The sequence below is a fragment of the Populus alba genome, chromosome 14 (genome assembly GCF_005239225.2).
Source record: "Populus alba chromosome 14, ASM523922v2, whole genome shotgun sequence".
Lineage (NCBI taxonomy): Eukaryota > Viridiplantae > Streptophyta > Magnoliopsida > Malpighiales > Salicaceae > Populus > Populus alba.
The window spans coordinates 7,721,952-7,735,437 of record NC_133297.1 but is presented as its reverse complement, the minus strand read 5'-3'; the positions used below and the strand labels follow the sequence as shown (position 1 = coordinate 7,735,437).

The window sequence follows — 13,486 nt, the reverse complement described above, 5'->3', positions numbered from 1 at the left end:
ATTTTTTTTTCTTGTTTCAAATTAATATATATTTTTAATATTTTTAGATCATTTTGATGTGTTAATATTAAAAATAATTTTTTTAAAATTTAAAAACAATTATTTTAATAAAAAACACTTAAAAAAAAAATCACAACCATATTTTTCAATACAGCTTAAAACTCTCATTTTTCAATACAGCTTGAAACTCTGGTTGAGGAAGGTGATATTCACACTTCCACCAAGGTTAACCACACTAGCATCACCCATCCTTCTTTCAAATCGACAACAATATCTCTGAGAGAAGTAGCAAGTTTCTCTCTTATCAATTTGATTGTTAAACAACTCTCCCCTCCACCACCACAAAGCATACATTTTTTCCCAAATTGCCATACGTATTTTCAAAGCACCATTTTCGGTGGAGGATTTTCAAAGAAAAGACCATCCTACCGTGTCACAACATGGTATTGAACAAAAACTAATAGAGAATTAATGGATTTTTTCTTTTAACAGTCTTTGAGAATCCGTATCTTTAATTAATATCAACAAACATAGATTTTCCCCTCCTTTTCCTCTTATATTTACAATACTTCTTTCAAGCAAATTGCCAAACAAATCCTTTTTTCCCACATCCAAATCCAACCACCAGTAAATCCGAATAAAAGGAAAATGTCCACAAACCTGCAACCCGTGGATAAGGTGGAGAGTGGGATTTGAGAGCCAGGAGTTATTTGAAGCTGAGTGAAGATGTGAACTCAAAATATGCCATATTTTCCTAGTCATGGGATTTGAGAGAAGGAAATGAGTCCATTCCAAGCTTCGTGGAGAGAACTAATAATGAGAAACTATATATTCATATCCTATTTATTACTCAGATCAGAGCAAGAAAAGAACTTTCGTATTCATATATAGGTTTGTACTCCTTTCCCTTTCCTTTGTGTCTATCCTGGGCCGCTTTTAATGATCTCCTACGCTTCTTTCAGGTTATGACAGGATTCCCAATGTGTTTGGGGAATCTAAGTGAAGATATCACTCAGGACGACGCCTTTTTAGACGGCTTGTTTGGTCTTGCCCTTGATAGCCCGCAGAGACTTCAATCCCTGTGAACTTAGTTAAAAAAACTGGCGCTGCCCAGGTTCCAGATCATTTAAAAAATCTAAATATTTAAATCATATCTTTTGCATTTTAAATATTTACTATTTATTATTATAGAGAGTTGTATACAAATATTAAATGGTAAAATTATATATTAATGGTAACGAGTGCTAACAAGTTGATTTTCTACTATATTCATTTCCTACTCATTACATAAATAGATTTAAATATCTATTATTTAATATTCAACATAAAATAACACACATAAACACATGTATATAGGATACAAATACGTACCTCTTAAGTTAAGTTTAAGCCAGGCTTAACATCTATCCCCTATACCCCCTAATCATTAATATATATATTATATATGGATCAAATTCCAAATTAAAATTAACAATCTTCATACCGTATCTATTATCTATAAAATAATTATTATAAAAGAAAAAAGCACCTATATAGATTATAGATTGATTCAATTCAATATCCATAAATTCGGGGTTAAATTACCTACCTTTTTGCCATTTTAATTTGCCTTTGCCCATGGGTATCATAATCGAAAAAAAATGTAATTGGAGTGTGGTTAACCTTCATGGAAGTGCAGGTATCACTTCCTACTGCTTCGGCTCCCAACAAATTTGGCCATCGAATTTGCACCTGAAATCATGGAACTTCTTGTTCTTCCTAAACACCCTTATTCAGTGTCAAATAAATTCCTGCCAAATCATGCGGACTTCATCTCCATTTGGAACATCATCATTTTACAGGAAAAATGGAAAATCAAATTTACCACAGGAACATGCTAGTAGTAGTTATGAAGACTTGCAACAGCAAATCAACCAAAATTCACCTTCACATTAACTGACTGACCTAATACCCTCAAAGACTTTTTTTTTTTTCCTTTCATGGGCCCAATGACAACAGTCCATGCATGTAAAGTACACAGAAACTACATTTAGATCACAAATGCAGTTGAACAAGACTCAAATAACTCTTCACAACAAAGCCTGGAAGGAGGTTTGTCAAACCACATTGTGGAACTATCATTAACTGTTTAGGAAAATCGCTGCCAGGCTGTGGCCACAAAATCAAGTCATTACTGCATATATCATGGGAAGTTGCAAACAAGATAATTACTTGACAAAGCCAGTCGACCAAAATGCAAAAGGTACCACCTGCTCATAAATGCAATGAAACCCCTTGTTGAAAATCCGACCACATAACAGACCTCAGCTCCCACATGATAATCTGAAAGGGTGCACAAAGAATTAGTTAGATCTCTCTCTTGTGGTTGCAAGCAAATTTAAAAAGTACAAGGGAGGAAATTAAGCTGATGTCCCTTGTTCATCCACAACAGCTATTAGTTAAGAATGCTACATCATATGGCATTTAGAATTACAAATTAAAAATAATCAAAGACACAGAAAGATAAGCAACCAATGCAGCTGCAACTCCATAACAAGAGCTCTTTTGTGGGCTTACTAATAAATTTCGAGGAAGATTGTAGGAAACAAAGCAAAGTATGAAGTTCAATTTAAAGGAGAAGAATAACCAGCTATAAAAAATTATGAGCTATCATAAAAGCTAGCATGATGATTCCACTGCAACACAACTTCAGAAAATAATGTTAGCAGTCTTCAGACACAAAATAATGCACCGGTGCTAATACTTGGAAATTTATGATATATGTTCTTCACTGTTTAAACTAAAGGATTCAGATAGTTAATTTACAAAACTCTTCCCTAATGAGTCAAGTAATTTGTAAAATTGAGCTTGTAAAGGCTTAAATTCACAGCTTTAGCTTACATTTCAGTTACTGATTTCTTGCCTTAAATATGTCACCTAGCTACAAAGTCATGGGATGATTGCAGAATGCATGTATTTGTATGTATCAGCTACTGAAGAATATAGGAGTGAAAGATGCAGCCATGATAATTCACAAATTCTCAGGAAGAATGAAATTGGTAGCAGGGTCATGAAAGAATCAGTTGAGATGGACTAATGACCGAAAGCTGTTTGAGAAAATTTTTAGAAGACCTGCCTTAAATTGGTCATGTTGACTTCAGAAACGATAGAATGTATGATAATTGCACAGTACAACACACAAGACAACCATGAGGTAAATTCACTACACTGCTCACACTTTGTAATAGAAACCAAAGCAGATGCAGTTACACCCTAGAAACTTGTTGAATTTCAGTAGGCTTCTCTCTGGCAGGACCACACAGGTAGAGATTAACTGTGCATTGATAAGTATTACAGAATTATTCAAAAGAACGGAATGATCAAGTCAAGTAAAAAGAAAATATCACAATGAAAACATGCTATGGTACCATAATGATAACACCATATCAAAATTATGCTGATTATATCATTATTATCTGTTGAAAATGTTTGGAGAAGATAACTAATTGCATTAAATTGTTAGTCAATAGGAATGGTTAACTAAGGCAGTCCCTGAATCCATGCAAAGCAATTAAATTCATCCAAAAGGTTCACTATGATTGGCAAGCTTGCATTTTTATTTGTCAAATACAACCATAGCAATGCTCTACTGATCTTATCCAGTGGCAAATTTCTTGGATATAAAAAACACAATAAGAAAAAAATGAACATGAGCAAAGACAGTAAAAGTAATTTAGTATAGCTACTCACTCAAACAATTGGACAGTTGTAAGTGCTGCAAATCTGGAGCAATACTGCTTGATTTGCTGGATCAAGATTTTCATTGATGATCTGGGGAAACCTTGCAGGGGAAAGGGCAGAAAGCTTCGCTAATGAAGTAGCCAAGAATTCCTTAGGATCTTTTATGTCCTTCAAAGGATCCTCCTCCTTCTTTCCAGCATTGTACAGATTCACAAATGAAACAGTATAACCTGCATTTTCAGCAATATCTGGCATTTCCGGTTCATCTCCAACTCTATCCTCCTCTGTTCGTGAAAGGAGAGTTACAATGCTGTCAAGCATTTTCCCCCAGTGTCTAACAGCCCCAGCATCCAAAAGGGCAGGAGATTCACAGATAAGTCGGATTGAGGCAACTGATACTAACTTGACCTCAATGCGCCCAGTGATCAGCTTGAGATTAGGTATCAAGAACTGCTCCAAAATCACCAAAAATATACCAGCTTGCACTGAATTCATAGAGTCCACAAGGTTTGCAGAGCCATGCTTGACCACAAAGAGTGACATGAAAATCGAAAGAGACTTGATAAACTTTACTGTGCGTTTAATTTGCAAGCGTGAGAATAGGGCATTCCAGATGTGACCAACATAGGGAGCAATGGCTCCATAGTCAAGATTCTCAATAACAGTGTTCAGCACATAGAAGCCTTGTTCATCAGTGCTCGGGGCTGACACGAGCCTGTTAAATATGCCAAGCACCTGAGCTAGTCTCCCCTCTTGGGTGACCTTCTCAGGTGCTTTCTCAAGGAAAGCCTGAAGGAGACGGACAAGGGCTGGGACATTTGAGTTTCTATTCCATGAATCAGGAGAAAGGAGAAGTTTAAAAATTTCCATGTAGGTATCTGAGATGGGTGGTCTATTCAACTCAACAAGTTGAGCCAATAGCTGGAATGCATAAGGCAAAAACTCAGTTACATCATTTCCCAAGATCTCCTGGAGTCTAGGAAACAAGCTTGTTTCAAAAGATGGTATGAGAGAGATGTCTCTTTCACATGCCCGCCTTACAAGAACAGCCACTGATTCAAAGAGATAGTGATTGAAAATTGGATTCTTTGGATTCTTGCAAACTTCAGCCAGAATAGAAGTCAATCCAGCAATGCAAGGTCCAGCAATCTCAGGAGTTATTTCTGCAACCCCTAGAACCCGCATGATACTCTTCATTATGTATTGATTCTCCTCTGACTCCGGAAACCTTAAGGCAGTAAAAAGGTTATTCATCAGCACTAGAAGATTTGGAGCTACATCTGTTGAAGTATACCTTGATCTTCCCCCTTCATCCTTGACCAACAAGAGTTTTTCTATACAGCTTGCAGCATAAGAATGAACAACGTTTGACTCTGCACCTAGGAATTGAATCAAATACGGAAACAACTGAAGTACAAGAGGCTTTGGTATCTGATTCCTAAACATTGTAAAGAATTTAAGAGCACCAGCCTTGAGCATTGGGAAGGCATTTGCATCCTGACTCTGCAACTCAGGCACTATTACCGATGCAAAAAAACTCTGAACATCAACAAGATCAGTTGAAACAGAAGTACCACCGGCCTTCTTAGTTGAAAGGGATACGACCAAATATATCGCACAATCCTTGTCCTTCCAGTGTGCAGCTGGGTTTGCAGCATACGAAGTCAACAAATTCTGAATCTGAACAGAAACTATACTGATCACCTGCTGCTTATAATTTGTTGCAATCCCTTTTAGTAATTCACAGGCAATCCTCCTTTTAGTGTCTATATCACTCCCTTCCATATCCCTCCTTATAAACTCAATATAATTCATCTCAAAGAGTTCCTCATCCTCATCCCTCAACCTCACATTAGGAATCACGATACTTTGGCAAATCTGTGGTATAACCCCGTCAACCGCAAACAAAGTATGATGAACACTAGTACTCACAGTAGTCAAAAACTTAATTGCAGTAACAGCTAAACTATCACGACTTGAGGACTGGGACACATTCCCTAACAAAGTCCAAACAGCTTGTGCAAAATCATTCAAATAATCCTTAAACTCCTCCTCATTTTTCTCCATATAAAGACTAATATTCTCACATACTGCAGCCCTAAGCTCATCAACAAGACCTAATCCTTCCGCACTACTCTCTAGCACAGGATAGCCATTTGTTAAATATTTCTTAAATTCAGCCATCCACTCTTTCATATGATCCTCAAAAAACTCGGGCAACTCTTGAAAATTCAATGAAAAAAATATTCTACAACACAATCTCTGTGACTCAAACAAAGGCTTTAGAGTAACAGGTGACCCACCACCTGAACTAACCATGGAATCAATCAAAGCCGCTGTTCTAAGGAACATTTCTAGTAATGGAGCGGAGAAATTATCCAAACAATACTTTAAATCAAGTAAGAGATCATTAGTTTTATACTGATAACGAAACTTCTTAAAAATGGAATTAGCAGTACCAAGAATACCATTAATTGAAGCATAGTCGTTTGACTGCGAAGCGGCTCGGAGATTTGACACCAGCTCAGGCAGCAAAGTGGGCCAGGATTTAGGGAAATCGTGTTTTCCAATAAGAGAGAGCGATTCGCTGAGCTGAGATTGGATTCGAGGAGTAGAGGAGAGCATGAGAGTGACAATCAGGGTTTTGATTTGGTCCTTTTCCGCGTCGAGGATCGGAGTGAAGGAGGAATCAGGAGATGGAGCCCACCGGGAGCGGAGGTGGTTTTTGAAGTTAACTGCGGCGGCGTGACGGATCTGTTCATTGATAGAGGGTTCAGCTACGAGGCGGAGGACGGCAAGGGCGTAGTTAGGGTGGTCGGCGAGTTCGGCGAGTTTGGATTCGGCGGCACGGCGAGGCTCGGGTTGTGGAGAGAGTGTGTGGAGGAAACATTGAGAGAGGAATTCTGGATTGTATTCCATGATATGGTTGTGTTTTCGTTGGGGTTTGGGAGTGTTGGCAGCTCTCTAGGGTTTGAGAAATTGAAATTTGAAAATTGGAGAGAGAGTGAAATGGCTAAAGAGGGAAAAGTGAAGGATTTTTCGTCAAAATTCCTTACGTGCCTTTGTTTTGTTGGATGATATATATTGGTCGGTTGCGTGGGATTAAGATCCGTTTGTTTTCTCGGTTGGATTTTTTTCTTGGAAAATATTTATGTAAAAAATAAGGGTTTTTTTAATGTGGTTTTAGATTATTTTAATATAGTAATATCAAAAATATTTTTTTAATTATTTTAATGTATTAATTTTAAAAATAATTTTTTTGAAAAAAAAACTTTATTTCAAAGCACTTATAAAAAAATATAATTTAAAAAACAAACACAATTATAATCATAATATCAAATAAACTATTGAAAAGAGGAGATCCATAAGTTTTCAAGGGCCGAAGAGAAATAGGGTGTGTCTTTGTTTTTTAAGTTTAAATTATTTTTTGTTTTAAAAAATATTAAATTAATATTTTTTTAAGGTTTTTTATGATTTTGTTATGCTTATATAAAAAATAAAAATTAATTTAATATGTTTTTAATTAAAAATAATTTTACAAAAATATCGTACAACATTACTAAACTCATATTTAATGCCAATTTGGAAATCATTAATTTGGTTATAGTTGTGATTTATAGCCGTATTATAGCTTTTAAATATTTAGTAATACATTATAGTCTCTTCCATGTGTTATTTTTAAAATCTATAATTTATAACTTTTTAAAAGTAATAATTACAATTAAAAACCACAACTTTTCTGAACGGATCTTTTATCGAGTCCAAGCTCTTGTTTCTTATAGGCTCGATATGGCACCACTGGAAACAAGTGGATGAGACTGGTAAAAAAAATAAAATTATATTCATCCTTCTACTTTTGATTTTGTGCTAATTTAACCTTTATAGCTTTATTTGTAATTTGTATTAATGTAAGCCTTCTACTTTTGGTTTGGTCATTCCTTAAACGTCTATTGCATAAGATATCAAATCCTTCAATAAACTTTACCACATGACATTTGTGTTCAGCTAATAAAACAACTAAATGGAGTGTGCTCGATTTAATTGTTAATATAAATGATCAGTAATATAGATTTTGAATTGTCTGGTTTCAAATTCATGCTGTGGTTGAATTGGTTGAAGCGCACTGGGCTGATCCGGGAATCACAGGTTCGATTGGCAATCTATGGTTCTTGCAAAGAGAAAAGGCCGAGCACGCTTGCCTCCTCCATGCCCACACACCTAGCTATTTTGGACAGACCCAACTCAGTGGATGGTTCTTTTCAATTACATGTGTTATATTTTTTATTAAAATTTATTTTTTTAATATTGGATTAATGATAAATTATTATATATATATTTTTATTATATAATAAAATCAAAAAAATTAATTTAATTAAGTCGAGTCACGGGCAAATCAGAAATCAACCAAAACCCAACTGACCTCGCCATCAACCACACCTTAGTCTCTTTTTTGACACCGTCTTCCCCAACCACCATAGCAGTCGTCATTCCCCAACCACCATAGCAGTCGTCATTCCCCGCTGAAAACCCAACATAAAAAAGCTTTAAACATTTTTTATTTCACAGCAAAGGAGCATCAAAAATAGAAAGAGAGGGGAAGAAGTGTCGGCTGGAATTGAAGGTTAATGGTATGACAAGCTTGATACATAGCGTGTGGATCACACGCGCATTTTAAACCAGATTTACATATAAGTGGCATGTGGGTTGCCCGCGCTCCACGTATGCCAATGGTATTTTTCCATGATTTTCTAATGTTTTTTAACCTCGAATAAACATTCATTAGATTTGTGTATTTAATTTCATGTATTTGTACACTTAATTTAATTTTTGTATAAATCATGTTATTTTTTAGGAATAAGTTTCTCATAAAAAATATAATAAATCAAAGGGGCTTAAATAAAAATAAGTAATAAAAAATTTTGTTTTATTATTATCATTATTTTTTTGGTACTATTTTGAGCATTAGTTATAATAATTTTGACGGTTAATATGATACCATCAAGGCTTGTTGAGTGAGAATGACAGTCATCAAGTTTGTTCTAAAAAAACCAACAAAAATAAATGGGTCAAAGCCTGGTCCTAATTTACCATCATATGGATTCAATGCTCATTTTAAAAACAACTTACGTGACAAGTCTCCTTTTTCCAGCAACAAAAATCAAAATTTGTTAAAGACAGGTATCCATTTTAGGAGACAAATGACCTTTTTTTTAAAAAAAAAAATAACTAAATCGACTAGTTTCTGAAAAATTTTCAAGAACGACGTTAATTTTTTTATAAAATGATTGAAATTGAATAAAAATAGCTAAAAGACCAGTAATTACAAAAATAAATATATGAAAAAAACACAGTTAAAGTAACTTTTCATTAAAAAAATAATAATGTAAAGGTGATGTCGTTCTATTTTTAAATATAATCAATTCCTTACATCAATCTATAAATGTACTTTTTAGGATTACGATGTATTAAGGCCGTGTTTGATTGCAGGAAAGTGAATTCCTGGAATTTACTTTCCTGCTTTTCCTATGTTTGACGACGATAAAGAAAAATAATGAAAGGAAACTGAATTCCATCCACCTAGAATTAATAATGTGCTTGAAGGAAAGTGTTTTAAGGAAAACACTTTTCTTTTGGCCTGCGTAGCGCACGCCTTCACTTGCTACAGTGGCAAGCGATATAATTCACTTGCCACAGTAGCCAGTGATATAATTTACTTGCTACTGTAGCAAGTGAATTATAATTTGCTTGCCTGTAGCAAGTGATATAATTCACTTGCCACTGTGTCAAGTGAATTATAATTCGCTTGCCACTGTAGCAAGTGAATTATAATTTGCTTACACTGTAGCAGTTAATTAAAATGCAAAGCGGTGGGTTTTTGATTAAATCAAAGTTTAATTAATTCCTCAAACTCATTAATTCTTCAATTAAACTCTTGATTTCATTAATTAAAATAATCTAAATTTTAATTAAATCAATTCTCCAATTAAACCCTTGATTTAATTAATTAAACTAGTCAAGAGTTTAATTAAATCTTTAAACTTCCAATCATGTTGCCCTTAACCCAAATTTTAATTAATCCTTCATTTATTTTATTTTTATTTTCATCATCTTTTTTTTTTAAATAATAAAAATAAAAAGATCAAAAATTGGGTTATGACAATTGTAAGTGATTAAATATTTTATATTAAATATTTTATATATATTAGATAAACTTGAAAAAAAATTTAATTCATTAATAAATTATTTTCCAGTTCATTTTCCATAACACAACCAAACACTGGAAAGTATTTTCCAGTTCATTTTCCATAACACTACCAAACATCAGAAAATACTTTTCCGGAATTCACTTTCCCCGGAATTCATTTTTCAAAAGGAAATTACTTTCCTGCAAACAAACAGAGCCTAAGTCTTCTCCCATGTTAATTGAGGTGAGACAATATGTCTAAAAAAAAACAGAGAGTTATGGGCTATTACAACTCTTTTAATCTGTTGGGCTGAGGAGCTAAAAGCAAGTTAATTAAGGACGGGGAAATTCAATAGATTTTACAACAAATTGAAAAGAGACTATTGGTTACCACAAATACTTATTTAAAGGTGGGATTTTATTATACAAGGGAAATATATTTATAAGTAGGGAATGTCCTTCAAATCCTCTATCATGCAATATATATATAAACGATAATCCATATTCCAGACCATTTACGGTATGAAAGAACCCTACAACGAGCGAAAATGGGTTTTTCTAAGCAGGGATGAATGCTAACATAAAAAATTATATCAAGAAATATGACATTTTCAAAGAGCTAGGATATGTAACATTAAACCCTCTGGTTTACTACAACAAAAACCTTGGACATTTGATTCTATGGCACGCAATAATAATTTTATTTTAATATAAAATTATTTTTTTAATATAAAAATACTAAAATATCTTCTATGAGTCTAGAATTACAACAAACCATGTAAAAGAATAAAAATACCTTTAAGCGCATGCCTTGGTTTTTGTCTTTTTCTAAGGGCAAAGGAATCTTTTTACAGTACTCTAAAAAATAAAAAGAAAAAAGAACTCTCTGTTAACAGTTATAAATTTAGTTGATTTTGGAAATAAATAAGTTGTTTTACTGTTTCAATTTTTTTGAAAAGATAAAAATACTCACTAACAATCTTTTAATAATTAATGGAGAATTGAAAATACCAAATTGCCTCAACACTAAGGTTCCTATTTTTCCCACCTAAGGATAAAATGGCAGTTTCATCGTAGAAATCCAGATGAATTCGTGTTTGGTATTCCTATAATTTTAGCGAAATAATTATTTAATCCTGCTATAATTTAAACAACCTATATTGACCCCCCTGAATATTCAATTATAATTATTTATACAATTTAATTTTCTTCCCTGAAATATCCAGCCTTTTAATAGTCATAATGCCCGATTACAGCAACTGAAAAAAAACCCTAAAGAATGATTAAAAAGGATATTTTGAAAATTTTAAAAAAATCTTAGCGTTCAACTTTGTTCAAAGGTTAATGATTTTCGAAACCTAATTACAAAACCATAAGAACTACAAGGACTGAATAAATAATTTACTCATACAGTAGAAAGGAAGGGTCGAAATGGCCATACCCCATGACTTGGACAGGTGGAATCAGTGAGTGGAGCTTCCCATGACATGGCAAAATATCAAAAGTGTATTTGAAATTGTGTTTTAAAAATAATTAAAAATTTTATTTTGAATTAATATATTTATGATATTTTTGAATTATTTTGATATGTTATCTCAAAAATAATTTTTAAAAGATAAAAAATTATTATTAATATATTTTTTTAAATAAAAAATATTTTAAAAAACAATCATAATTACACTCTCAATACACGTTAAAAACAATTACAATAATAACCAATAACGTTATCATAGAGATGATAACGTTAAAATATCTTGCTCTCCTATGAAAAATCTCGCTAGATTTTTTTATTGAAATGAGTACCAATTTGGCGGCCCTCTTGAATTTAGTTGGCAAGCAACATGGTATAATGAGGGGTGGACATTTACAGGCTCATCTGCATGAGCATGATCCTTGATGCTGTGGGGTTTATCCCTACTTGCAAGTTGCACCTAGCACAGGACAATCAATACGGTACCGACTCAAAACAGGAAAGTCCCACTTGATAAAGATCTCTGTTTTAGAAACGTCGTGATGGTGACTTTAAGCCAATTCTGGCTTTTATATTTTTTGAAAAAATGACTTTTAAATATTTGAAAATATTTGAAAATCATAAATACATTTAAAAATCATATCGATGATTGCTTCTCCACATCCTCCCTCTAAATTCTTGTGGTGTCAATGTGTCAACAATAGACTGGCTTGAAATTCGTAAACCAGCCACAGCCTCGTAATGTCATTAGAGAAGTAAGACTAGAAAGCAAAGGAAGAAGAGGCAAAAAAAAAAAAAAAAAAACACCGCAAGGCAAACACAAAGCACAGAAGTAGGGAGGTAAAAGAGTTTTTTCTCTGGCACAATGGAAAAGGGGATATTTTTTAAACTAGTATAATTTTAAAATATAATTATTAAGCTAACACAGTTAAAGCACTCGTGCTGGTTATATTTGAGCACGAGCACCTTTCATTTTTTTCCTTGCATATCCACGCATGCCCAATAAAATTACTTACCCTCCAAGCATTTAAAAATATCCAAATCAATCTACATTAATTTAAATATACAAAATTCAATATTTAAATTTCTTCCTTTACTTTCCTTTCCTTTCCTTTTCTGTCTTATTATCTCGTCTTTTTTATGATATCTCATCTATTTTTCTAACCATTGAATTTCAATATTTAAATATGTGTCTTGTTTTTTCTTTTTCTTTTTCTCTTATCTCTCTAAAAAAAAAATGAGATGTTATAAAAAGATAAGAAAGAGAAAAGAAACAAAGAGTGAAACTTGTATATTTATGGTGACTTTGATATAGAGGGTAATCTGAATGGAAATGCATGAATCTACAGGAAAAAAAATGAAATGTGCTAGCTGTGTAGGTAATTCTTGTCTGTTTTTTTTTTTATTAATTCAGATATTTGGGTTAATTTATGCATATATTTACTAATTTCACGAGTTCTAAAGTTAACAACCATATAAATTTTCAGTGATTCTGAAATTTATAAGACTCAAACTAGTAATTTTTAAAAAACAAATTTATGATCTGACATGTTAAACTATACTTCTCAAGGTTTAGTATCTACACGTATTGATTAGAGCAAATGTGACTTGCACGAGTGCTTTATCTGAATTAATTTGGATTTTATTTTTTTCGCTTAACTAATTTGAGAAATATGTTTTTTTTTCACTGTGTTGATCTAGAAAAAGACTCCAGGGAAAACCGAGGAGCAGCATCCTGAAATGGAAAGCAAGCTGCAAAAACGAACTGAAAACCACATGCGATGAGGCAAGCACATCTAGCTGTGGAACCAAAAATGCCATACAGAGGTAGCAGACAACCTTCCAAGAAAAGACAGTCAGAAATGGCGTGGAAAGACCAAAACTAAAAACTAAAAGTTGTGAAAAAAGCCTACCCGTCAAATGCATCAAATCTGCCGGTGCTCTGGAAAATGTTCAGAAAAATATGCCAAATTGCCAACTCTCCATTTTGAAAGGCAGGCAAGGCACCCAACACGCCTCAACTGAGGATGAAGCAGAAGAGCATAGAAAGGGCATGAAAAAAAGAAAATCAAAAGCAAACAGCAGCAGTGGCAACCAACTCATCTGGTAAC

General features: G+C 33.5%; 1 protein-coding gene across 1 annotated transcript; it reads right to left on the bottom strand.

Annotated features, from left to right (window-relative positions):
* Positions 1-1,833: 1,833 nt before the first annotated feature.
* LOC118041237 (exportin-2) lies at positions 1,834-6,776 on the bottom strand. The gene is made up of 2 exons (XM_035048488.2): positions 3,730-6,776; positions 1,834-2,322 (listed from the first exon to the last, which is right to left on the bottom strand). The coding sequence occupies exon 1, from the start codon at positions 6,637-6,639 to the stop codon at positions 3,730-3,732; it is 2,910 nt and encodes a 969-aa protein (XP_034904379.1). The 5' UTR covers positions 6,640-6,776; the 3' UTR covers positions 1,834-2,322.
* Between the last annotated feature and the right edge of the window lie 6,710 nt (positions 6,777-13,486).